General features: G+C 43.3%; 2 protein-coding genes across 6 annotated transcripts in view; one reads left to right on the forward strand and one right to left on the reverse strand.

Moving 5' to 3' along the window:
• The window catches only part of radil2b (Ras association and DIL domains 2b), a 41,879-nt gene extending 26,054 nt beyond the window's left edge, over positions 1–15,825 (reverse strand). Inside the window, exons 1-4 of the mRNA XM_061809767.1 lie at positions 15,337–15,825; positions 8,814–8,992; positions 3,467–3,641; positions 741–973 (exon numbers count right to left, since the gene is read on the reverse strand). Of these exons, the coding sequence (XP_061665751.1) occupies positions 741–973; positions 3,467–3,641; positions 8,814–8,992; positions 15,337–15,461 (712 nt within the window). The 5' untranslated portion in view covers positions 15,462–15,825. The remainder of the gene's footprint in view (positions 1–740; positions 974–3,466; positions 3,642–8,813; positions 8,993–15,336) is intronic.
• A 7,794-nt stretch (positions 15,826–23,619) lies between these two features.
• The window catches only part of abcc3 (ATP-binding cassette, sub-family C (CFTR/MRP), member 3), a 66,083-nt gene continuing 64,028 nt past the window's right edge, over positions 23,620–25,674 (forward strand). For all 5 annotated transcript variants that reach the window (XR_009793549.1, XM_061809917.1, XM_061809916.1 and 2 more), the window contains exon 1: positions 23,620–23,961. Coding sequence is in view for 4 of the 5 variants with exons in the window: in XM_061809917.1 (XP_061665901.1) it covers positions 23,926–23,961 (36 nt within the window). In the remaining variant the exon portion in view is untranslated. The remainder of the gene's footprint in view (positions 23,962–25,674) is intronic.

Here is a 25,674-nt window from a genome sequence, read left to right on the forward strand (position 1 = left end):
GTATAAACAAACACACGAATTAGCTCGAGTACGGCCTGTGCAAATAGCCTACCATATCAACAAGGGCCGAGCTAATGGGATGCAGTGATAAAGCAACACCTTTTTTCCCTGGTGCTAAATGCTGTGAGTGTATGTTTGTATGTGTGTAAACCTGTGTATGTTAATGCTAGAGTCAACCCAGATGGCCCACACACAGGAAGCAGACCTTAGTGGAAAGAAAGACACAGCTCATGGAAACACAACGTGATCACCCACACTGATAGAAGACAATCACATGCTGTGCCAGTCGTAGTAGCAAAATGCCAAACAGGACGCACTCATACACTGTGACCACAGCTGTGTCAACTAAGGCCAGGGTTTCCAGTAGAAATTATGTGGTGCTACTAATATCTATGGAAAGTTGGGGGTAGTTTTCTATGGCATCATGCTGTTGTGCAAGTGGATGACTTATTTCCATGCACAACCTCTATGAAATTATGGAGTGTCTTAAAAAAATAAATGAGGTTTAATTAAAGCTACAATGTCTGCAGTCTTCACGATGTGTAGTAAGGATATTTGTACAGAATGAAATGTATGACCAAATTACAAAAAAGGAAACATTTTGCTGTTAATAAATGCACTTGGAAACATGTAGTTCGGCTGTCTGGAAAAACAGAGTGAAACTATGTAAGAACTTTAAAACTAGATTTATTATGGACAACACTTTATTGAAAAGCCAAGACTGTCAAGCAGCACCCTACCAGCCGTGATGGTGTCTTTTTCTTTGGCCGTTTGCTCTTCTACTAGGCTTCGCCTCTGGATTTCAAAGCGTCTCGCAAGGCCCTCCCTTGGTTTCCACAGAGACTGCAGGAGGAGCGGCTTCTCATTGTCGCCCACAACTCTGAAGCCTTCAGTTTTCCACCGACGCTCGCTAATGGAGCCAATCGTGTCGCATAGAACATAGGAATTTGCTTCTTCTTTTCCAAGGCCATACCTGGAGGACATAGAAAGGAAATGCTTGGCACCATAGTGAAAACTAAACAAACAAAAAAGATTGTATAGATGTAAATGAAGAATTTGAATTCCCCATAGATGTAAATCTTACTGCGAATGTCAGTTTGTCTATTTCTGCCATGTGATTGACTAGCAACCAATCCAAGGTGAAATCATCATGTAGGAATTTGGTTTTCTTGTGGAAATAAAATGGCCCCTGAATGGAGAGTGTAATTTGAGAATCTCTACCTATTTACAGTGCAAACTAAAACTCATAACAGTTCGTAATTCAGATCATTCAACTAAAATTTGGAGTACAAATGTGCTAAAAAAAACAAACAAACCTCTAAGACCTCATTATATCTTGGGAGACTTAATTAGATGTGCTTCAACACACCAACCCCTCCACCAAAATGGGCTAGCAATACCTATACCAGTCAGTCAGCTATTTTATAGCACCATGGCTGTAATATTATCACATCTTTACATGGGTAATGATTGACGTCCCTCCTAGCCAACGGGATGTCAGGAAGATGCTATGGTGATAGCCAATGGGAGAGCAGATCTATCGCATCACACAAACCAAGATACAGGATTTTTACGTTTGGTGGATTTTTTTTTTCTTTTGTATCCTGAATTTCCTTTGTAACTAGAGACAATATTTTTCCAAGGAGATGTTTTGTAACCTGAATTTTTCGTGACAATAGATGTTTGTGAGTAGAGGTACCACTGTACATGAAATAATCAATCTTATTAAAAGCAAGGACAGCGGTACTGTCGAACAACTTTTGTTATTTCCTGTAGCTCGAAAAGAAAACGTAAGATAACGCCTACCTAATAACTTAAACAGTGACATATAATGAAATGCAGCAAAAATGAGGATAGGTAATGATAATAATAAGTTCTGAGTGGATAAAATTAAGAAATGTGCCAGAAATCCTGGTTTAAGACGATCATTTACGCCATAACACTGAGGGGCACAACCCATTTTTGAGGCAAAGGCGGAGACTGGAAGTTGCTTTATCCATTCATCCATCCATCCATCCATCCATCTATCCATCTATCCATTATCTAAGCTGTTTATCCTCGGGATCGGGGATCATTTTAGGGGTGCTTCAGCACCCACAAAGATGAGCTAGAAACACCTGTGCCATCCATTCTTTATGAAATGAGAGTCATCTCTCAAATACAAGCAGTAATTTCCCTTTTGCACGTTAAGTGTGTTTTTCACACATTCATTTGGAATGGCACTTTTCCTCATTTGGGTTGTGCGTTAAATTGAGACTATCCCAGCTGACTTTGGAAAAAAGAAAGATGGAATGCACGCTGGATGGGTCCCCAGTCATTTATAGTGTAAATATAGGCAAAAAAAACATCCATCCACTTTCTGAACCAGTCATCCTGACGAGGGTCACGTGAGTGCTGGAGCAAATCCTAGCTGTCATCGGGCAGGAGGCAGGGTACACCCTGAACTGTTTGCCAGCCAATCGCAGGGCGCGTGGAGACAAACAACAATTGCGCTCACAATAACACCTAAGGGCAATTTAGAGTCTCCAAATTTTGTGATGTGGGAGGAAATTTGAGTACCTGTAAAAAACCCACACGGGCACAGGGAGAAAACGCACAGTCCACAGAGGTAGGGCTGGGATTTAAACTCTGGTCCTCAGAACCGTGAGCCCAACGCTATACAGCTGCCGCCACCATGCCGCCGCAAATAAACATTGACAGTCAAATTCATATGTATGAACAATATGGTATTTTCAATTGACCAAACATGCATGTTTTTGGAATGTGGGTGGAAACAAAAGTGCCTGGAGAAAACCCACGCAAGCATAGATAGAAAATGCAGATTCTTCACAGGAGAGCACGAGCTGACTTTTGAACCCAGAATGAAATTAAGAGAACCTTTCTTGTTTTCGCACGTATAACAGTTAAGAATGCCTGTACACATTATTAAATTATATTTAATACATAAAAATTTGAATTTGGCATGCATCCCTCAAAGGATCGGAAAGGAGGGACCTTTGACATTCAATTGTGTCTTAGCTAAAGGCTTCTTAAAGTGTATACATATTTACAGTGTGAACATTTAAACGTCGCTCTACATGTCAAAATTCACTTGTGTTAATCATTCTGTTACATTTTTGGGGCTGAAATCGAAGCAAAGACAAACAGACCTCTCTCTCTGGAGAGAACTCCTGCCAACACAGGCCGTCTTTCACACAAACTGTGGTTTTTGCTACACTTCCAAAGGTATTAAACTAAATATTTGGCACACATACACAGTGTGCACAACGCTGCAATTATAAAGCAATGGACAGAACATTAAGTCTATTTTGTTCATCGAGCAGTTCATTAAGTATAAACACATGTGCATGCTTGACAGGTTTTATATACAAATTGTTTGTTGGAAACAAGGAAGCATGGACAACAATCACACAGACATGTGGCAAACAGATACACACACATATCCAATAATAGCACATTTTCTCACCTTTCAAGGGCCTCTTTCACCAGCTCTTTTGCACTGGAATGCGTCGTGGCCAGGACACTCTTATAGTGAGCCCCTTTACAGATTTCACTTCCAAAGATTTTCAAGATTCCAGGAGCACTTAACTGATTTGACAGTTCAGATGGGTCATCCATAACTTTGAGATCTCTCACGCTCGCTGAATGGAACATGATAACAGAGAGAAAACATAAAATGCATTCAATATGTTCCTAAATTTATTGTTATAGCACATGTGTCAAACTCAAGGCCCAGGGGCCAGGTCTGGCCCACCACATTATTTTATGTGGCCCGTGAGAGCAAATCATATGCATCTTTAATTATTGCGAAATTTTCTACCAAAATTCCAAATTTTCACATTTAATAAATAATAATGTTGCGATATTGCAAGCATTTGTTTTGACCAAACAGATTATGGAGTAGAATGTCCTCTCACTACGACGCGCTTCACTTTGCGCAGGCTCATTATTAAATAGATGTGTGTGTGTGTGTGTGTGTGTGTGTGTGTGTGTGTGTGTGTGTATGTGTGTAATCTTCAGTATAGCAAGCTTTTTTTTTTTACAGTGTGTGAATCCACATTGTGTTCATTATCCTGATTCCCAGATGGCTAATAGTTGCAGGGTTCTTCTTCGTAAAAAGAAGGACACTTCGCTATGGCCCTGCATCGACTACAGAGGACTCAATAACATCACTGTCAAAAACAGGTACCCTCTTCCCCTGATAGCCACTGTGTTCGAACTGCTTCAAGGGGCCTGGATCTTCACCAAGCTGGCCCTACGGTGTGCATACCATCTGGTACGGATCCGGGAGTGAGATGAATGGAAGACGGCATTCAATACCCCCACGGGTCATTACGAGTATTTGGTGATGCCCTTTGGGTTGACGAACGCACATGCTGTTTTCCAGAATTTTATTAACGATGGAAAAACTGAATAGAAACGTTTTTGTGTACCTCGACGACATCCTGATTTTTTTCCTCAGACCTGACCTCCCACATCAGACATGTCAGGGAGGTGCTTCAGCAGCTGCTGCAGCATCAGCTGTACCTGAACGTGGAGAAGTGCGAGTTCCACCGAGCCTCCATGTCTTTCCTGGGGTTCATCTTGGCAGAAGGGGAGATTCGAATGGATCCCGGGAACATTGACGCGGTCCTTCAATGGCCCACTCCCGCTTGTCGGAAGGACATGCAGAGTTTCATCGGGTTCGCTAACTTCTACCGTAAGTTCATCCGGAACTTCAGTTCCATTTCCGCCCCACTGCATGCTCTCACATCTCCCCGCAACACCTCGAGTGGACCAGGACCTGTCAAGAGGCCTTTGACAGGCTCAAGGCGAGCTTTACCACCGCGCCAATCCTCATAATGCCGGACCCGGATCGGCAGGTTGTGGTCGAGGTGGACGCTTTGGACATTGGGATAGGAGCGATTCTATCCCAGAGGTGCGCGAAGGACGGAAGTATTCACCCATGCTCCTTCCTTTCAAAAAGGCTGACCCCGGCTGAGCGTAACTACGACGTGGGTGACCGCGAACTGCTGGCGGTCAAGACAGAGATGGAAGAGTGGCAACATTGGCTGGAAGGGTCACAGGTGCCATTCGTGGTCCTCAACCGACCATAAAAAATTACATACCTGAGGACAGGTAGGCACTAGTTTTCACACGTTTCCACTTCACCTTGTCCTTCCACCCAGGGTCGAAGAATGGCAAGCCGGATGCACTCTCGTGAATCCACGAGGGGTACCGCAATGAGCCGAGAATGTCCCAATCCTTCCGGAGATCTGTTTCGTGTCCGGTTTTGCTTGAGAGATCGAGACACGAGTGAAGGAGGCCTTGAGGGACACTCCGGGTCCAGTCGGATGTCCTCCCGGCCGCTTGTTCATTGTCCCGTCACTACCGGGGGGATGTCATTGACTGAACGCACACCAACGAGACTGCTTGCCACCCGGGCATGACCAAGACACGCTCTCGCGGTATGCATGGCCATCAAGACTTACCGCCTGCGTCCAAAGGGGGAGTTGCGGCCACTGCCGATTCCCTCTCATCCCTGGTCACATATCTCCGTGGATTTTGTCACTGGGCTACCTCCTTCCCAGGGGAACACGGTGATGCTCTCCGTCGTCGACCATTTCTCCAAGATGGTCCATTTCGTGCTGGCCCCGAAGATCCTCTCCACCAAGCAAACGGCCCAGCTGCTGCTGGACGAGGTCGTATGCTACCACGTGCTGCCGGTGGACATCATCTTGGACAGGGGACCACAGTTCGTTTCCCGTTTTTGGAAGGAGTTTTGCTCCCTCATCGGGCCTACGGCGAGCCTGACGTCAGGCCATCACCTGGAGTCCAACGGCCAGATGGAGAGGATTAACCAGGACTTGGAGACTGGTCTGCGCTGCTTGGCGTCTCGGGACCACAGCACATGCAGCCAGCACCTCAGATGGGTGGAGTATGCTCACAACTCATTGCCCTCCACCTCCACAGGTATGGCTCCTTTCCACGTAGTGCACGGTTATCCTCCCTCTCTGTTCCCGTCGGTGGGCACAGACTCTGCGGTGCCGTCCGCTCTGGCGGTGGTGAGACGCTGCAAGCAGACCTAGAAGCCAGCTCGCAAGACACTGGCGCGCATGGGCAGCTCCTACAAATCCGCAGCGGATCTCAAGAGGAGAGGGGCGCCGGCTTTCAAGGTGGGACAACAAGTGTGGCTGCCCACGAAGGATCTTCCGCTGCGGACGGAGTCGCGCAAGCTTGCTCTCAGGTTCGTTAGCCCGTTCCCCGTCAGCGAGGTCATCAACCCTGTCGCCGTTTCACTGAAGGTCCCCAGGTCGATGAGGGTCCATCCCACCTTTTCATGTGAGCAGACTCCATCCGTCCATCGCGACTGGTTCCTCCGGTATAGCCTCCCCCACCTCGCCGCATGGTAGATGGTGGTCCGGTGTACTCTGTGCGTCGTCTGCTGTCTTCTCATCGCAGGGGCAGGGGGGTGCAGTACCTAGTGGACTGGGAGGGTATGGCCCGGAGGAGCATTCCTGGTTCCCCTTCATCATGGATCCCACCCTCATCAGTGACTTCCACGCGGCCCACCCTGAAACTCCTGGGCCGTCTATAACTGACCGTTAAGGGGGGGTACTGTCATGGTCCTGCCATTCCAGCGCTGGCTGGGTGTGTCCCAGCAGACCAGCGATGATTAGGACACCTACGCCTCATCTCCACTGCTTAACCCTGGTACTTATAGGACCCAGGGGACAACTGGTCTTCACCAGATCATCGCCTCACATGGCTTGTTCCTGCAATTCCGCATTCCTGACACCAACCTCCCATGTAGCGACCAACACCTGTTTCCCGACCTACCCTGTAAGCCTGTTGCTACTGTTCCTGCTGTTTGTGCTGACTGACTCCTCGGTTACCAATTCTGGAACGAATAACGATTTTCTCCTTACTGCTTGCCTGTCACCTGAGTCTTGCATTTTGGTCCGCCCTCAAATCCCGTTCGTTACAATAGTATAGTATAGTATAGTATAGTATAGTATAGTATAGTATAGTATAGTATAGTATAGTATAGTATAGTATAGTATAGTATAGTATAGTATAGTATAGTGGTAAAATCCAAGTAAGTTGACATGAGTCAGATTTGACCCAGAATAGACAGCAGTGTACAAACTTTGTGGCAGCTGTACAAAAGAATGACATTTTTAAATATTTTCATTTTTGAGTGTTTAGGGTCACTTGATGAAAAAGTCACCAAATTTCAAGGTGAGAGAATGAAATTTAGGTTTTATTCTTGTTGCTTTTAAATTGGACTTGAACATTATGTTCGAGCAAAACCTGTTCAATGTGCACAACCATGAGATTGCCCTAGCTACAAACTCCATTATGGGGTGAAATAGAATGATAGTCCATTAGGAAGTGACCTGAAGTTGTTCATAGAACCAAATGGAGAAGCGATTGGTTGCGTTGTTTGTAATGTTTGTCGTGTTGAACAAGTTATTCACTACGGTAAAAATGACATGAAGTGTTTATAACCAGTCAGCCTAGCTTCTTCCATCTTTTCCACCAGAAAATAAGGGTGCTTAGTGTTTAGAGTGTCAGGGAGCTGTGTGACATTACAAGGATATGTGATAAAATCAGGAAAATTTAGAAAGTAAAAAGATTTTTAAACCATATCTCAACAATTTAGTACTAAATTCTTTCTTCTTTCTTTCTAAAGTCTTTCCACATTTCCAGCATTAACTCAAACCCTAAGCAATCTTCATACATACAGTATATCATGTATCTAGAAATATTAGCACTTATTTTTTTTCATTTTGGAGATCACTAACAGTTTGTTTTTTTAATTTGTGTAAAGAAATAAAGAATAATTCCAAAATAATGATCTATGTTTCATTACACTTTGTTAGAGGAAAGATCCAAGGGTCATGTGATGTATTCATTCAAAATTAAGAAGTTATCAAAATGCAATCAAATGTAATTAGTTATTTTACTTTGAGAAAGTAATTGCAATAGACCACTATTACATTTTCTACAGGGTAACTTGTAATTGTAATCAACTACATTTCCAAAAGCAATCTTGTCAACACTGAGTGTAGTGTAATGTGGTGTATTTCCTTGTTCCGTGTTTCCTGATAAATATACTGAATTGCAACATGCCCATTACATATGACTAGTGTGGAATGAATGTGGAATACAATTGTATGACTGTATAAAAGCATGTCAAAAGTTATAACTCTGTGTTTAAAGAAAGAAACACTTCAATGTGCTAAAATATAAATAAAATCCCTTTATGCTTGTTAGCTAGATTTTCCATAGTGGGAGTGAAAGTGTCACTGTAGTTCATGTGGGACCCACATGAGATAAATGATCAAACTAACAGCTTTTGGCCCGCCATTTAGATGACGTATTGTCATATGATGTAATATCATATGCTTTATGATTATGCCCAAGCGTCATGCATTCCTTCTGTTCCGTGGATGTCTGTTACAAATTTGTTTTTGCTCATCAGTCTGACATCAGTCCTTGAGACTGGATTAATAACTTGATGTTTTTTTTCCCATCTTTCTAAAGGTTCTTAAAAAAGCATTGTACATGTTTTTTGTCCGCATATCAACTCTGTCCCATGACTTATGACGTAAGAGTGGGCTGTAAAAATCTCCACACAGGAAGGTCCAGGCGGAGATCTAAAGACAGAACCTTTCAACTGTGAGGCAGATGCATTCACCACTGGAACACAGTGCTTTAAAATGTTTCAAAAGAAATTGCATAAACTGATGCACTAGCCAATATGTTACCAAATATCCCAGGACATTAACATTAAAAGAAAACGAAAGAAAGTACTGAGCGTGACATACCGCTTCCTTTCCCGATTTGGGTGGACATGGCCACGGACAGTGAGCTAGAGGCGGCGCCGCGAAGGAAGACTCCTGAGAGGCGGTTAGTGTGGTGACGGATGCGGCTCTTACAAGGCTGTCTGAAAGCCACAGCCTCAGCTGACCTGCCAGTGGATGAACTGCCAGTAGATGAACTTGACCTGAATAGTCAAATGTGAAAAGACAGACTGTTGAATGATACTTGCGGAAAGAAAAAAAAGAACCAGTTAAATAAATTAAAAAAAAAAACGCCACAGAAGATTGTGTGATAACAAGGAGGAAAATCATTTGTTTCTTTGGGAGGAATTTAAGCAACAAAAGATGAGACAAACAAGTGTTTGCATCTAATTAATGTCTACCAATCAGTGTTAGCCTTGTGCTATAATTAATTTTATACATACAGGAGAGTACAGGTCTGTCACCCACCTTGCTTCACCATTCCTCGCTCAGCTCTGGTGTACATGAATGAAATAATAAAGGGTTGTGCAGCACCGAGCAAGCTCATAAGCTTCTTACCACAATGGTTCAAAAGGTTCTCTGCTCCTAAACCACACTGCTTGGATATAAAAGAGCTCATATTTGTGAAAAAGAAAAAAAAATACTCAGAATGAAGCATTCACAAGAAGGCTTTGAGCAACAATAAATGCTAAATATTGTATAAAACCAGTGCCACAATCGCTCAATTAAATAAACGAATGCAAAGTTGATTTGGGTGGAGTAAACTTACTTTTGGAATCACTTATTTTATGCCACCTTTTATGTTGCAAACTAGCCTGAATTTGCTTCAATCAATGTAAACTCATGTGAATCTTGTTACTGAAACCTTGGCTCTTTATTCGCCAGATTTTCATGAAACTTCACAGAAAGCAAGAATAATAATTGTTCATCACATCGATATACCTTTGAATCGTGTCGAAATCCTATGAATGAAAGAATTTGGATTCCATTTTCATCTTTGTAAGAATCACAGAAAATGTCATCGAAAAACTTTAAAATTATCAAAACATTTATAATATCACTCAGAGATAATCCAGTGAAATACAAAATGGAGTTTTCAAATGACAAATTTATTCAGCCATGAAAAAAAAAAATCAAAAATTCTCTGCCCCTCTGTGGAAATGTAATTCCCACTCCGTTAAATCACAAAGTCGCTGTGACTAACCACAAATTTGGGAAAGGTAAGTTTAATTTCACAAGCCACATCGAAACCTGATTATTACCATACTTGTTGAATCAACAAATCACTTAAATAGAATCTGTCAGAGAATGTGAAGTAGGCTACAAAATCTCAAGAACCAATGCATCATGCTGTAATCCAAAGAAATTTGAGAAGAAATGAGAAAAAATTCCATCAGGTGGGAAAAGTTACAAAGCCATTTCCAAGGCCTAGGGGCTCCAGCAAACCACTGTCAGAGCCACTATCCACAAATGGAGAAAACTAGGAACAATAGCAAACCTTCCCAAGAGTGGATGACCAACTAAAATAACTCCAAGAGTGCAACAACAACTCCACGAGGTCACAAAAGAACCTGGAAAAACATCTATAGAACCCCAGGCCTCGCTGTCCTAAGTTAAGTTCAGTGTTCATGACTCTACCATAAAAAAGACATTGGTCAAAAACTGCATCCATGAGAGAGTTACCAGGCAAAAAAAAAAACTTGCTAACAGGAAAAGAAACAAAAAAAAACGTGTCACATTTTCCCAAAAAATCTTGATGATCCTCAAGACTTTTGGAGAAACATTCTGTGGACTGACAAGTCAAAAAGTTTACTTTTAGGCAGGTGTGTGGCCCCTTACATCTGGCTTTTGATAAAAAGATCATTATGCCAACAGTGAAGCATGGTGGTGGCAGTGTGATGCTCTGGGGCTGCTTTGCTTCCTTGGGAACAGAAGAACTTGCTGTGATTGATGGAAGAATGAATTCTGCTCCCTACCAGAAAATCCTGAAGGAGAACGTCTGGCCGTCACTTCGTGCCCTGAAATTCAAGCACTCTTGGATCATGTAGCAGGACAACAATACAAAACATACCAACAACCAACCTCTGAATCGCTCAAATAAAATAAAAGATAAAAAAAAAAAGGTGTAGGAGTGGCCAAGTCAATGTCCAGCGTTAAATACAATTCACATGCTGTGGTGTGACCTTAAATGGGCAGTTCATGCTAGAAAGCCCTCCAATTTGGCAGAGTTGAAACAATTGTACAAAAAAGAGTGAGGCAAAATCCCTCCAGAGTGATGTGAAAGTCTCATCACCAATTATGGCAAACACTTCATTCCAGCTATTGCTTTTTAACCGAGTGTCATAAAGATTTGGATTTTGTTTTTGTGTCTTAATAAATGTACAGTAATTGTCCTTTGAAAACTGCATTTTGTATTTCCTTGGGTTGTCTCTGTGTGACATTAAAATTGGTTTGATGATTTGAAACCTTTGTGTGTGATAGATATGCAAAAAAATCTGAAATTAGGAAGAACGCGAATACTTTTTCACGGCACAGCAATACTTGCTGTGTGCCAGTGAAGAAAAAAAGACGTTTTAATAAAATGACTGATGTTTTTTTGTCAAAAAACACAAAGTTTAAAGAATTTCAGCACCCTTCATATGAACCTGTGAAACTATGTTTCAAATGACATTGTTTTGGGGATCGGTTTTGTCTCTGAGTATGGCTTTCGTTCCCATGATGACCAGTGCAGAGCTAGAGCATGTGACAAAATGAGCTTACTCAGTGTTGGCGAATAAGTGACTTTGTTGCTATATTTAGCAACTTTTTCGACCCCTGTAGCGACTACTATTCATAAAAACATGGCTATAAAATCTTTTTGTGGTATTCTGTAGACTCTGAAAGTCCCTCAATGGCAGAAACTGTCCCCATTTTTTCTGTCCAGACTGCAAATGAATGGCGCGTAACTGCATACGCCCTGTTATTTTAATTATTTATGCTCCTCACTCACAAACACATTTTCAGAAATATGCAGACAACAAAAGACTTACTTGGTTGTTTAATGTCATCCTTGATGGTTGAGCAGGCTGTTAAGAAACCTACAATTCTGTTATCTGTATATATTTGCCCTAAAAGTACATTTTTATAACGTATGCCCCTTCGATTATTTTGAAGAAGAGGAAACATCATGTTAATTGTCACAAACATCCATGGTTGCACGCACCCAAAATGTCTTCTCTATGTTTTATCCACCACAGTGAACACACTTTTGAGTGCTACATACTGCAGCAGGGGGAAACTTAAACGCTCGGGCAGGAGTTTGGTGTATCAGTGTCCTGCTTAAGGACACCATTGACATGAGTTGTGGAGATGGTTTGGTTGGGGATCTTGATATGAGGTCCCCGCAATGGCAGGCGACAATCTTTGCCATTGGGCCACGGGTGCTTGTTTGTACATTACCATTAGCGGTTCTAGTAATTTATTTCACACATATTTTATGCGCCATTACTCATAATATTGTCTGCACAAATACAGTTTGCCCAATTCAACTCATGGTCATAATGTTCTCTTGTTTAATGTTGTGTTGTCAGTGTTGGCACACTTGAGTTCCTTAAAGATAATGTGGTAATTAGGTGTATGCAGGTGGTCCATGACTTCACTCACTACAAAAATGTATTTTTTCCATAGTTTCCACACTTCGTTTAAGATCATCAAACAAAAAAATATATCATATAACCCAAGTGAATGCTGTTTTGAAAATGTGATTTCATTTATTAGCGAAAAAAATATTAAGGAAAAAAAAAGTATTAACTTACTTGGCCCAGTCTGAAAACATAATTACCCCCTAAACCCCACTTTCCTTGTTAAATCATGTATTAATTGTGGCTAATCACAGTTTTGGGATCATTTTCAATGATCAAAGCCAACCCTGATTACTTCCAGATCTGTTCCACCAGAAATCAATTCAATATAATCTTTCCCAACAAAATCAAATCAGACAAAAGACCTAAGAGAATATTACAACTAAACTACATGATCCAAACAAATTCAAGAATATTCAAGAAATAAAATACTGATATCCATCAGTCTGGGAATGGTTACAAAGACAATTTCTAAAACCTTCGGATTCTAGGGAACCATAGTGAAAGCTATTGTCCTCACATGGAGAAAGCGTGTAACAGTGATGAACATACAAAGCCTACAAAGATTACCCCAACATAACAGCTTTGGCTCATCCAGGAGGCTACAAAAGAACTCAGCACAGCTTCTAAAGAACTATCCTGCAGCCCTCCCTTGCCTCAGTTAAGGTCAGTATTCATGACACAACATGAAGGAAGAGAAAAACGGCATCCATGGCAGAGTTACAAGGGCAAAACCACTGCTGACCAAAAAGAACATAAAGGCTTGTCTTACTTTAGCACCAAAAAAAAAAAAAACAAAGAGAAAGAAAAACATCAGAATGAAACCCTTTTGGGAGAATATTACATGGACTGACGAGAAGAAAGCTGTGTTGAGATTTTTGGAAGGTGTGTGTCTCGGTAAATCTGTTTTAAATGAAAAGCTTTCTCCTTCAGGAACTGGACAACTCGCTACGATTAATGAATTCTGCTCTTTAACAGAAAATTCTTCAGAAGAATGCTCAGCACCCAGATTGTGACCTCAACCTAAAGCGCACTTGGGTTCTGCAGGGGGATAACAATCCAAAACACATCAGGAAGTCAACTTCTGAATGGCTTAAAAAAACTAAATGAAGGTTTTGGAGTGGCCTAATCAAAGTTCCAGACTTTTAACCCAATTAAAATGTAGTGGCATGACCTTAAAAAGGCCCTTCATGTTAAAAAAAAAAAAAAAAAAAAAACCTCTCCATTTTTGCTGAATTAGAACAATTTTGCTAGGAAGAGTGGGTCCAAATATCTGTGCACAGAGACGTGAACGACACAGTGATAGTTATAGAAAACTCTTGATTTCAGTTGTTGCTGCTGAGGATGGCCCAACCAGTTAATAGGTTTAGGGGACCGTTATTTTTTCAGGCGGGGCCAGAATTTTTTTTTTTCTTTAATAAATTAAGTTGCCTTAAAAAAACACTTTGTTAACTTGTGCTAGAGCTGAAAGTATGTCATGACATTGCCAGAAACTCTTAGTGTATCAACACTGAGCGCTTTGATCCAGGGATGAGTCTAGATTGTGTCCTTTGTGTGGGCTGACCCCAATACATTGAAAATTATATACAGTTATGAGTACAGTATATGACATTTATGTACTGTATGAATGAATGTATGAATATTTCAACTCTGAGGAATTGAGTATTAACATATTTTGGTCAGTCTCTAGCTCTTTTAAGGAAAAAGTCATTTGTTTATAAGGTTACCTTTTCATTTGACTAACAGATAACACTTGAAAAAGTAGTTTATACAGTATAACTGACACACACACACCAAATACAAAGACAAACTCATTTTCAGGCAATAATATTGTTTTTGTTGTTGTTTTTACAGTCTCTCGCCTTCACCTGGTACTTCTTTTTTTTTAAATTGTGTATGTGCACCTTTTGAAAAGTAGACATTTGCAAACAGTGCTTCCTGAGGTGCCCTGAGGTAAACTAATACAGGTAGTTATGGTAATAAAAGTCACCTAATGCTGGCAAGCGTTTTTTTTTTCAACTGTGAAATGAATACCCACACTGTGAAAGTCTATACTCTAATAATAGTAATAATAATAACAAAGTAATAATCAGTGATGCGTAATAAATTAACGATCATCTCGTTTTTAGAGTTTTCACTCATTTCAAGCTTTGTTTTATACCCCAACGGCATCTTTTACATACTTTTTTACGCAATACACCTAACTTTAATTAGTTTGGACTAGAAATTAAATACTCTTGGTAAGATTTATGAACAAATCTTGAAATTTCATATCATATAGATATCTAGATACACTGTGCAAAAAATCTTTGCGATTATATTAGCTGGTGTCTAATTAGCATACCATAAATAGTATCAAGGTTGTAAATCAAGTATTACGTGGAGATTGGAGATTTTCACAAGTTGTACTTTTTTTTGCCAATGTCAAAGTGTGTGATACCACCGCATAACTTGTTTTTTTTTTTTTTTTTTTCCCATAATAAAATTGAGGACTAATTCATTGGGTGGAGTAAGGCAGGTTTTGAGTGGGTTAAAGTTCACCCAAACATCTCCCATGATTGGACTCATAGGTCATGAGTGATCTGGAGGTTATGCCAGCTGATTTGGGGTGAGAAAACCAACCATTCACATGCACATTCACAACCGGGCAATTTAACGTCTTCAAATAGCCTAAAATTCATGTTTTTGGAATGTGGGAGGAAGCCGGAATACCAGGATAAAAACAATGCAAACATGGAAATAACAACCAAACTCCACATAAAAATAGAACCTCAAGAACTGCGAGGCAGATGTGCTAAAAGTACATGTATAAATCAATAATGTCATCTTACATTAATTTTCTTGACATGCATAATGCATTTCTCAGGATCTGAGGATAATAAATAGCTTAGTGACCCCCCCCCCCCCCCCCCCACCACCCCACTTACCTAAGAGAACCATCGCTGGACTTCCTTGCCAGCCTCACGAGGCGTCTTTTCAGAGATGATGTGGAAGATGAAGGTAAACCCCTGGGTGGGAAAGAGTGTAATTCCTCAGCGTTTCTTTGACTCATCTCTGGTCGTTTGCAATTCAAGGTAAAATGTCCCGGCTCAGCGTGGGTTGCATGATGTCCTATGAGAGGTCGGCTTCATTCCGGCGATGTTTCACGCAGGACGAACGACGCAGAGGCGCTCGTCTCCTGCAGATGTTTCCCCGCGCTCATCCAGCTGTTGCAGCAGCTCCGTTCCTTCTTCTTTGCAGACTCTTCCGCTCAGACAGATTTAAAGTGGATTAAGCAGATATTTAAAAAAAAAAACGTCATTAAACTATACAATCGGATGTGAATTATTAGCCAGGCTGATTTCCAGATGTGCGTCCAGGGTGCAACTGTTTGAGGTTGCCAAGTGCGGATGAGGAAGCACACAAACAGACGCTGAAACATGCACACTCGCCTCTCTCTAGAATTAAAAGTTCACCGAAAGACAATCCCCTAAAGTGGGCGGCCCACTTTTGTACTTCAACTCATTTTGGGCGTGTCTGCTTTAACTGCGTGAGCATTTTTTTTAACCAATTCACGGATTTATTGATTATATACAACATTATGAGTGTTCCAAATTTTTTTTGAAAAATGAGCCTCGGAAATAGAACCATAAACTACTAACGACTGCTGCACCTGGACAAATGAAGTCGATGTAATATGCAGCATAATTTAAAATATACGATGCACTATTATTTTTTACTATGGGTATATGTCGCCATCCAGTGGATATCTGCTGAATATAGCATTTCTCTAAATAAGTAAATAAATTTTGATACCCGCTCAGTCATGTATAATTGCAACACAAATGTTAGTTGGAGAGGATCGGTATCGGTTCCAACTCATAATGATCATCATGAGAGCAAGCACTACAGAAAGGATTAATCTACATTTTTCCCTTTAGGAATGTAATAAGAGGCCTATCCTCCCAGCACATGTAATCAATCAACACTTGTCAGTCCATTCCACAGATGCCCACGCCAAAACACCGACTCCACTATGATTAAAACATGATGTGGTATGTTTTAGATCGTGAGCTGCTTCTTAGAGTCATCCTGATGCAAGATGACTTTGATTTCATTTGTTCAAAGAATCTGATTCCAGAACAAGTGAGGTTTTTAAATGTTGTCTGCCAAAGTGTAATGTGCCTTCCCTGTTCTTGAGTGGTTGAATTTTGAAAGCAGAGTGTATGAGGACACGCTGCAACCATTATTCAAGAACGAGACGAGACTCGAGGGTGGACCCAAATGCACGACTCAGGTGACAGGTAAGCAGTGAGGAATAAGCCTTTATTCGTTCCAGCGTCAGTTACCATGGAGTTAGTCCAAACAAGCAGCAGGATCAGCAACAGCAGGCTTACGGGGTAAGTCGGGAGACAGGCGTTGGTCGGTACATGGGAGGTTGGCGTCAGGAGTACGGAAGTGCGGGAACAAGGCATGCGAGGCAACGATCTGGCAAAGACCAGTCGTCCCCAGGGTCCTATAAATACCAGGGTAATCAGTCAGGATGAGGCGCAGGTGTGCACCTCCTAATCAGCGCCAGTGTGCTGGCCATGCCCAGCCAGGACTGGAAGGCAGGATCATGACAACCATATGATCTTCGGTTCGTATCTCTACCTGAGTGCGTATCGTCGTCATGTGCCTGGGCAAGACATTACAGGGCAGGACAGTCACCAGTGTGACTTAGGTGTGAATGAATAATGTGTGAACTTGTACAGAATCTTTGAGTGCACAGAAATATGCTATGTAAATATCATGCATTGTTTTATTGTTATAATTTCCACATTTTGACCCTCTGTATTTTAATTCATGAATATATCACTGGAGTGTACTGTACAGTAGTTTTGACATGATGATGGACCCAACTTCTCCAGAAAGATTTTTGTAAAACCTTTTAAATAAAGCTGAAAATTATCATTTCAATCACAGCTTGATAAATGTATTTCAACGCCATTGTGGTAGTATATAAAGGCAGCTCTCATTCTTCAATAAAAAGGTATTTAATGATGGGTAGGAATGAAACATCAGATATATCACGGGATTTATAAATGTAGAGCTTCAAGTATATGTTGTGAATCTAATAACTGCCTCAGTAAAATCCCCTCGTGGGTTGCACAGGAAGCTAAATAACTTTGTTGAGCCTTAGGAGCTTTGAGTGGGTCTAAGTTTCCAAACAGGACATTTCTGGTGCTTGAGGTGTTGAGACAACTCCTGCATTATAAAACACAAGACTTCCTCACACTTTGAGCTTCTATGCTTTGAGTTTGTGTACTCGTAATGCATTAACATACGGATATCCCAGTGACACAAAAATAATCTCTTGGTCATTTAAAGTCATCTTGAAAGGAATTGGAAAGGAAAGGCTTTTCAAATACTATAATTTGGTGATTAAAGGAGACAGATTGTTTATTACTTTAAACACTCAACCTTATCATCCAGCTGTCAGCCTAACCATTTCTGCAGCGAACAGGAAGCTGATCCCTGATGCAATCCCACCTTCACCTTAAATTCCTCTGTTACGCATACAGCACACCTCACCACTGTTTTGCTGCCCTCATACATGTCTTGTAGGATTGTAACATATTTCTCTGCCACACCAGACCGCATGCAGTACCTCAGTTCCTCTCTTAGTACTTTGTCATTGGCTTTCTCTAGGTCTACAAAGTCACAATGTAGCTCCTTCTATCATTCTCCGTACTTTTCCACGAGCATTCTCAAGGCAAATAATGCATCTGTGGTACTCTTTCTCGGCATGGAACCATATTGTTGCTCGCAGATACTTACTTCTGTCCTGAGTCTAGCCTCCACTACTCTTTCCCATAACTTCATTGTGTGGCCCATCATCTTTATTCCTCTATAGTTTCCACAGCTCTGAACATCCCCTTTGTTCTTAAAAATGGGAACTAGCACACTTTTCCTGCATTCTTCAGGCATCTTCTTACCCACTCGTATTCTGTTGAATAAGTTGGTCAAAAACTCCATAGCCCCCTCTCCAAATTGCTTCCATACCTCCACTGGTATGTCATCAGGATCAACTGCCGTTCCATTTTTCATCCTTTGCAGTGCCTTTTTTAACTTCCCCCTTGCTAATCATTGCCACTTCCTGGTCCTTCACACTTGCCTCTTCTACTCTTCCTTCCCTCTTATTTTTTTCATTCATTAACTTCTCAAAGTATTCTTTCCATCTATTCAGCACACTACTGGCACCAGTCAAAACATTTCCATCTCTATCCTTAATCACCCTTACCTGCTGCACATCCTTCCCATCTCTATCCCGCTGTCTGGCCAACCTGTAGAGATCCTTTTCTCCTTCTTTCGTGTCCAACCTGGTGTATATGTCATCATATGCCTCTTGTTTAGCCTTTGCCACCTCTACCTTTGCCCTATGTCGCATCTCAATGTACTCCTTTTGCCTCTCCTCAGTCCTCTCCATGTCCCACTTCTCGGTCACTAATCTCTTTCCTTGTAAGACTTCCTGTATTTTGGGGTTCCACCACCAAGTCTCCTTCTCCCCTTTCCTACCAGAAGACACACCAAGTACTCCCGTGCCTTTCTCTCTGATCATCTTGGGTGTAGAAGTCAAGTCTGAGGGCGGCTCTTCGTCTCCATGTGCCCTGAGATTGGCTGGCAACCAGTTCAGGGTGTACCCTGCCTGTTGAGAGCTGCGACAGGGTCCAGCACTCCCGTGACCCTCGTGAGGATAGCGGCAAAGAAAATAGATGGATAATAAAATGTCCTAAGATGAATGTTGAAAACATGAGACCGAATCGAGAAACGTTGGAAGCAGTGTCAAAATGACAATGTGTAATGTTAAATAGTAGTCATAAACTGTCATGTCTCTGCCTTCCAGTCATGGCTGGGCATGGCCAGCTGATTGGAAGGTGCACACCTGCGCCTCATACGATCTGATGAACCCTGGTGTGTACATATAGGTCCCTGGGGAAGACTGGTCCTTCGCCAGATCGTTCCCTTTGATGCCTTGTTCCCGCACTCCCGTTTGCCTGATGTCTACCTTCTGTGTACCGACTCAGCGGTTCCGCAATGCATACGCTTCCAACGGAAAGTTTCTCTGCCGTATGACGCTCCGTACTCAGACATTACAAATGACTTTTCCGGATGCCCACACGGAGCATATCAGTTTCCACGTTTTTAATTGCAGAAGTAGTGATATCATTTTGGGAAGCCCGTGGCTCAAGGAGCATAATCCACATATTGATTGGACCATGGGCCAGATTAAGGCATGGGGTGAGGACTGCCGTAAGCGGTGCTGTGCTGCCCGGGAGGACGGGGGAGTACTAGTCGCGCCTGTACAAGTGGAGGAGCTAGGTACCGCTCCGGAATTAGCTGCGGTACCTGCTTGTTATCACGATCTGAAGGAGGTTTTTTCGGAGAGTAAAGCAAAATCCCTGCCGCCGCACCACTCATATTATTGGGCCATCAAACTTCTTCCCAGCACCTCAACCCCGCGAGGGAGGTTGTTTTCCTTAACAGGACCAGAACACCAGCCCATGAGGAGTTACATCTTCCTGCAGGGACTCTCACCACGGATTCGTAACCATCTCATCTCTGTGGAACTGCCCACTACCCTGGACTCGCTCATCGCCCTGACCCTCAGGATTGACCAGAGTCTAGTGATCCAGGGAAGTGTTGAAGCATTAAAGGAGGGGGAGCAAGGAGCTCTCACACCACAGCCCGCGCTCCAACTGGTCCCAGTACCTGATACAGAGCCTATGCAAGTCGAGGGCCTCAACGGTCCGGCTGAGGAGCGACAATGACGCCGACGAGATGGTCGATGCTACTACTGTGGATGCTTGGATCACTTAGTGGCCCATTGCCCTGTCAGGCCAACGCGCTCCGCACTAAAGATATCTACACCGGTGAGAGTCAACTACACGGCGGCTGGCTCGAATTGGTCGGTGCTTCAGATTATGCTGAGAGAAAGTGAACTTAGCTGCAAGGCTACTGCGTTCATAAATTGCGGGTCAGACGAGAACCTGCTAAATCTGTGTGTAGTAGACTTGTTGGGCGCAGAGACATTCCAGACACGACTCCACAACGCTTATGCGGCTAACGGAAAATTCTTGTGCCGAGTGACGCACCATACGCAATCCCTGAACATGACTTTTCTGGACGCACATATCGAATGCATAAGTTTTCACGTTTTTGACTCCCGAAAAAGTGACGTGAATCTGGGCAACTCCTGGCTCAAGAGACACAATCCACACATCGATTGGTCCACCAGACAAATCAGACCATGGGGCAGGGAGTTCGGCATGGCGTGCTTCGGGGCTCCAGAAGAGGGGAATCCAGAGTTCGCCCCGGTACAGCTGTGGGACTCACAACCAGAATTGGACCCGTCATTTGTTCCGTCTTGCTACAGGGACTTAAAAGAGGTCTTTTCTGAAGCAAAAGCCAAGTCCCTTCTGCCTCACCGGCCTTATGACTGCGCCATCTAGTTATTGCCCAGCACGTCATCCCCATGTGGGAGGCTTTTTTCTTGAACAGGCCTGGAGCACAAAGCCATGAGGACATATGTGGAGGAGTCGCTGGCGGCGGGTCTCGTTCAACCATCATCTTCACCTGCAGGAGCCGGATTCTTTTTTGTCAACAAAAATGATGCCACCTTACATCCCTGTATCGACTACTGGCAAATGAACGACATCACTTTCAAAAATAGATACCCTCTTCCCCTTATCGCCACAGCGTTTGAGTTGTTGCAAGGGGCCCAGATTTTCAGCAAACTGGATCTATGAAATGCGTACCACCTGGTGCGCATCAGGAAAGGGGATGAGTGGAAGACAGCCTTTAACACACCAATGGGTCACGATGAATATCTGGTGATGCCGTTTGCTCTGACCAATGCACCGGCTGTGTTCCAAAATTTCAATAATGATGTACTGCGCGAAATGCTAAACAAACACGTGTTCGCCTATATTTTCATTTTTTTCTCCAGATGAGGCTTCCCATGTCAAGCACGTTCGAGACGTGTAACACCAACTGCTGCTGCATGACCTTTACGTCAAGGTGGAAAAGTGCAAGTTTCATTGGCCTTCTGTCACGTTCCTGGGCTTCATTTTAGCAGAAGGAGAGATCCGCATGTACCCCAGCAAGGTCGACTCCGTCCTCCAGTGGCCAACTCCTACCAACCGCAGGGACGTTCAGAGGTTCATCGGTTTTGCCAACTTTTACCGTAAGTTCATCCGGAACTTCAGTTCCATAGCCATGCCGTTGCACGCACTCACCTTACCTCACAACCCATTTGAGTGGGACGCAGCCTGCCAGGCGGCCTTCAGCAGGCTCAGATCCAGCTTTACGTCAGCTCTGGTCCTCATTCTGCCTGATCTCGAGAGACAATTTTTTGTAGAGGTTGACACGTCGGACTCAGGGATGGGGGCGGTGCTCTCCCAGTGGAACGCAAGGGATGGGAGAATACACCCTTGCGCCTTCTTGTCCAAAAGGCTGACTCCGGCGGAGCGGAAATATGATGTTGAGGACCATGAACAGTTCGCAGTCAAGACCGCCTTGGAAGAGTGGAGGCATTGGCTGCAGGGGTCCTAAGTGCCGTTCCAGGTGCTAACCGATCACAAAAACCTTGAATATCCCTCGGCTGCCAGGAGGCTGAATGCCCGTCAGACCAGGTGGGCTCTATTCTTCACCGGGTTTCGCTTTACATTGTTTTTTCGTCCAGGTTGAAAGAACGGAAAGCCTGATGTGTTATCCTGAATCCATGAAGGGGAACGAGCTGAGGCCGAGCACGCTCCAATCCTCCCTGAGTCTTTCTTTGTCCAGGCTTCACATGGGAGATCGAGACCCGGATAAAGGACGCTCTGAAAGACTCTCCCAGGCCGGCTGGATGTCTCGTCGATCGACTGTTCGTTGTACCCTCACTGAGGGGGAGTGTCATAGACTGGGCCACACTAATGGGACTGTTTACCATCCCGGGATGGCTCAGACCCGTTCGGTGATAGAACAGCGGTTTTGGTGGCCGAACCTCGGGAGGGATGTACAAGAGTACGTCAATGTGTATCCGGTGTGCATGGCCAACAAGGCCTCCCGCCTGCAACTGATGGGGGTGCTATGCCTCCGGCCTGTTCCCACACGCCCATGGTCCCACATCTCCCTAGACTTTGTGACGGGCCTGCCATGCTCTCAGGGTAACACTGCCGTCCTCTCGGTGGTTGATCGATTTTCAAAGATGGTCCATTTTATACCGCTACCGAAAATCCCCTCTGCCAAACGTACTGCCGAACTCCTGCTTGATAGGGTCGTCTGCTATCACGGATTACCGACCGACGTGGTTTCGGATAGGAGGCCCCAATTCGTATCGCGATTCTGGAAGGAGTTACGCTCCCTTTATCGGGGAAAAGGCAAGTCCAATGTGTAACCAGGATATGGAGACCTACGTCTACGCTGCTTGGCTTCAAGCGACCAGAGCACCTGGAGCCGGCACCTCAGATGGATGGAATACGCCCATAACTCGCTGCCCTCCGTATCAACAGGGATGGCTCCCTTCCACGTTGTCCATGGATACCCCCTTCTGTCTTCCCACCCGTTGGCGGCAAGTCCCTGGTGCCATCTGCGTTGGCGGTCGTGAGACGCTGCAAGCGGACCTGGGAGCTAGCCCAAAAGATGCTGTTCCGAATGGGTAGCACGTACAACGCCGCGGCAGATCACAAGAAGAGGCACCGACATACAAGGTGGGACAACGTGTCTGGTTGTCCACAAGGAGCTTTCCACTTAGGATGAACTCTCGCAAGCTTGCTCTCAGGTTCGTGGGTCCGTTCCCCATCACCAAAGTAATTAATCCGGTCGGTGTCTCATTGAAGCTCCCCAGGTCTATAAGAGTCCATCCCACGTTTCACGTGAGCCTGGTCAGGCCAGCTCGCCCTTCTCCGCAACAAGTTCCAAAGCCTGAGACAATTTGGTTCAAATACTACAGTAGCCAAGGTTAGATTATTCCAATGGTAACGTTTTTGTCACAACTTTGTCTTTTACTGAGAAATTAAATGAAAGAAAAGTGTGGGGTAAAACACATTGGTGTTGATTACAAGCACAGTTTCGAGACACAATCTTGACGATGTCTGCTCTTTTGCTGCTGCTGCTTGTTTCCGATGAGTAGGCGTATCGCCGCAGCGTGACGTTGCAAATTTCACAGAGAGGAGGGGAGGAAGAAGAGGAGGAGGAGGAGACCAAGGGGGCCTGACCACAAAAAAGTTGACGCCTTTTTCTGGCATCAGCAACGAGACTTTTTATATTTCCTATCCTACGCTCTGCTCTACTTTGCCTCTCATCAGAGCGGAAGGTGCGCCGCGTTTCCCGGGCACAAACTGAGGCACCTCCGGATATTTACTTACCTGCCCGTCGGGCATGTGACCACCGAAGCGGGGTCCTTTTACGCCTAAGCAAAAACGAATTGCGAAAGAGCATTTGCCTCGCCACGGTGAAGAGGGAAAAGAGTTATCCGGTAGGTACAGACCGGTCTCCTCCAGAAGCATACGGAGATGGAGCGGCTGTGCGGACCGGAGCTCCCCTTTTGGGTAAGTTTTCCTCGCCGCTGCTCGTTTATCCATACGCAGTTATTTGGGCTTCGTGTACATTTCACGGTATTCCTCACATATCCCGTGGGTCTTCCCGTGTGATGAACAAATATTTATTCGTTTCTTTTTATTTTCCGGCAGCTCTTTTTTGGTAGCAATTCAGGTCAGGAAGGACAAAAGCTAACTTTGCTGTACTGTACCGTGTACCATTGAATTACATATCTAATGTTATGCACACATTACCTGCAACTGTTTACTGTACTTTGGTGATTTCCCTGGTTATTCAACATTCAAAATTTGACATTTCAGAATCAAACCGGATGAAGAGCTTGTACTTCGCATAACAACCTTTAATGACCCAAGGCACCTATTTTACTTTAGGAAAATCTGTGTTCCACTCAACAAAAATATAAGGTGAAATGACAATGATCTTGTCTCTATTTACTCACAAATGTACTTTGTACAAATGTAAAAACTGGCTCTGATAAATTGATTCTATTCATAAGCCAAGACTAACTATCGAATGCCAACAGGTAGATAATAGTGCTGAATAGATCTATCTAGATTTAGAAAATGTCGAGAAATCTATGGATGACTCGTGAGCACAACCGCCTTGCATTTATGTGGTACCAGATTCAAATCTGGTCTCCCTGTGTGGAGTTTCCATGTTCTCCCCGTGTTTTTTCTCTCTCCTCACGGTACTGTACTTTCCTCCCGCATCCCAAAAACATGTGTGGAAGCTTAATTGAAGTCTCTAAATCAGGAGTCGACAACCCAAATATCGAAAGAGCCATATTGGACCCAAAAACAAAAAACAAATCTGGCTGGGGCTGCAAAAAATTAAAAGCCTTATTTAAGCTTTATGAAGAATTCACATGTCTATATTGGCGCACTATGCAAATGAGATAATGAGAATTCATGATTAGATGTTTACTTTTGCTGCAGCGTATCCTGGACAGAATGAAGCACCTTGTGACAACTCTTTCTGTACAACAACGTTTTAAGTTTAACTTCCATTATTGATGTTCCCGTTAATTAGACTCTAAATTGCTCCTAGGTGTGACAGTTGTTTGTCTCCATATTCCCTGCAATTGGCTGGCAACCAATTCGGGGTGTACCCAGCCTCCTGCCCAATGACAGCTGGGACTGGCTCCAGCACTCCCGTGATTCTCGTGAGGATAAGCAGCTCAGAAAAAAAATTGATGGATATTCTCTTTCTTACCTAATGGCAGCAACAGTCATAAAGACAAAAAAGTGGCATCTTCTCCTCTTTTGATGTGTACAATACAACGCAAGCATCCTCGTTTCTGATCATCATAACATAATAATATCCCTATGTGTCATTCCAAATACTGAATATCCTGACAAAAATCAAAAAGTACTTTATGAACACAGACACTTTGTTTCTAAACATCTGCCCAAGACAGAATTGTATTCTTACCTGCTGAACCTGACTTCTGCTTTCGGACATCACTGGACAGCTTCTCAACATCGGGCATGTAAAATGCAACTTTAATCTTGAAATATGACAAGCTCATCCATGAGGTGACTGCGGTATCTTAAAAAAGTCAACTGATGTATCCTGGGAAAAAAAAAAAACATTCTCATGTTTCTCTATTTAGCACATTCATTTTCTTTTATTAGTTATTAGTATTAGTCAGCTTATGGTTGCTTTTGTTATATTGTGCTCAATAGCCAGAGGTGGCACGGTGG

This window comes from Syngnathoides biaculeatus, chromosome 22 (assembly GCF_019802595.1).
Source record: "Syngnathoides biaculeatus isolate LvHL_M chromosome 22, ASM1980259v1, whole genome shotgun sequence".
NCBI lineage: Eukaryota > Metazoa > Chordata > Actinopteri > Syngnathiformes > Syngnathidae > Syngnathoides > Syngnathoides biaculeatus.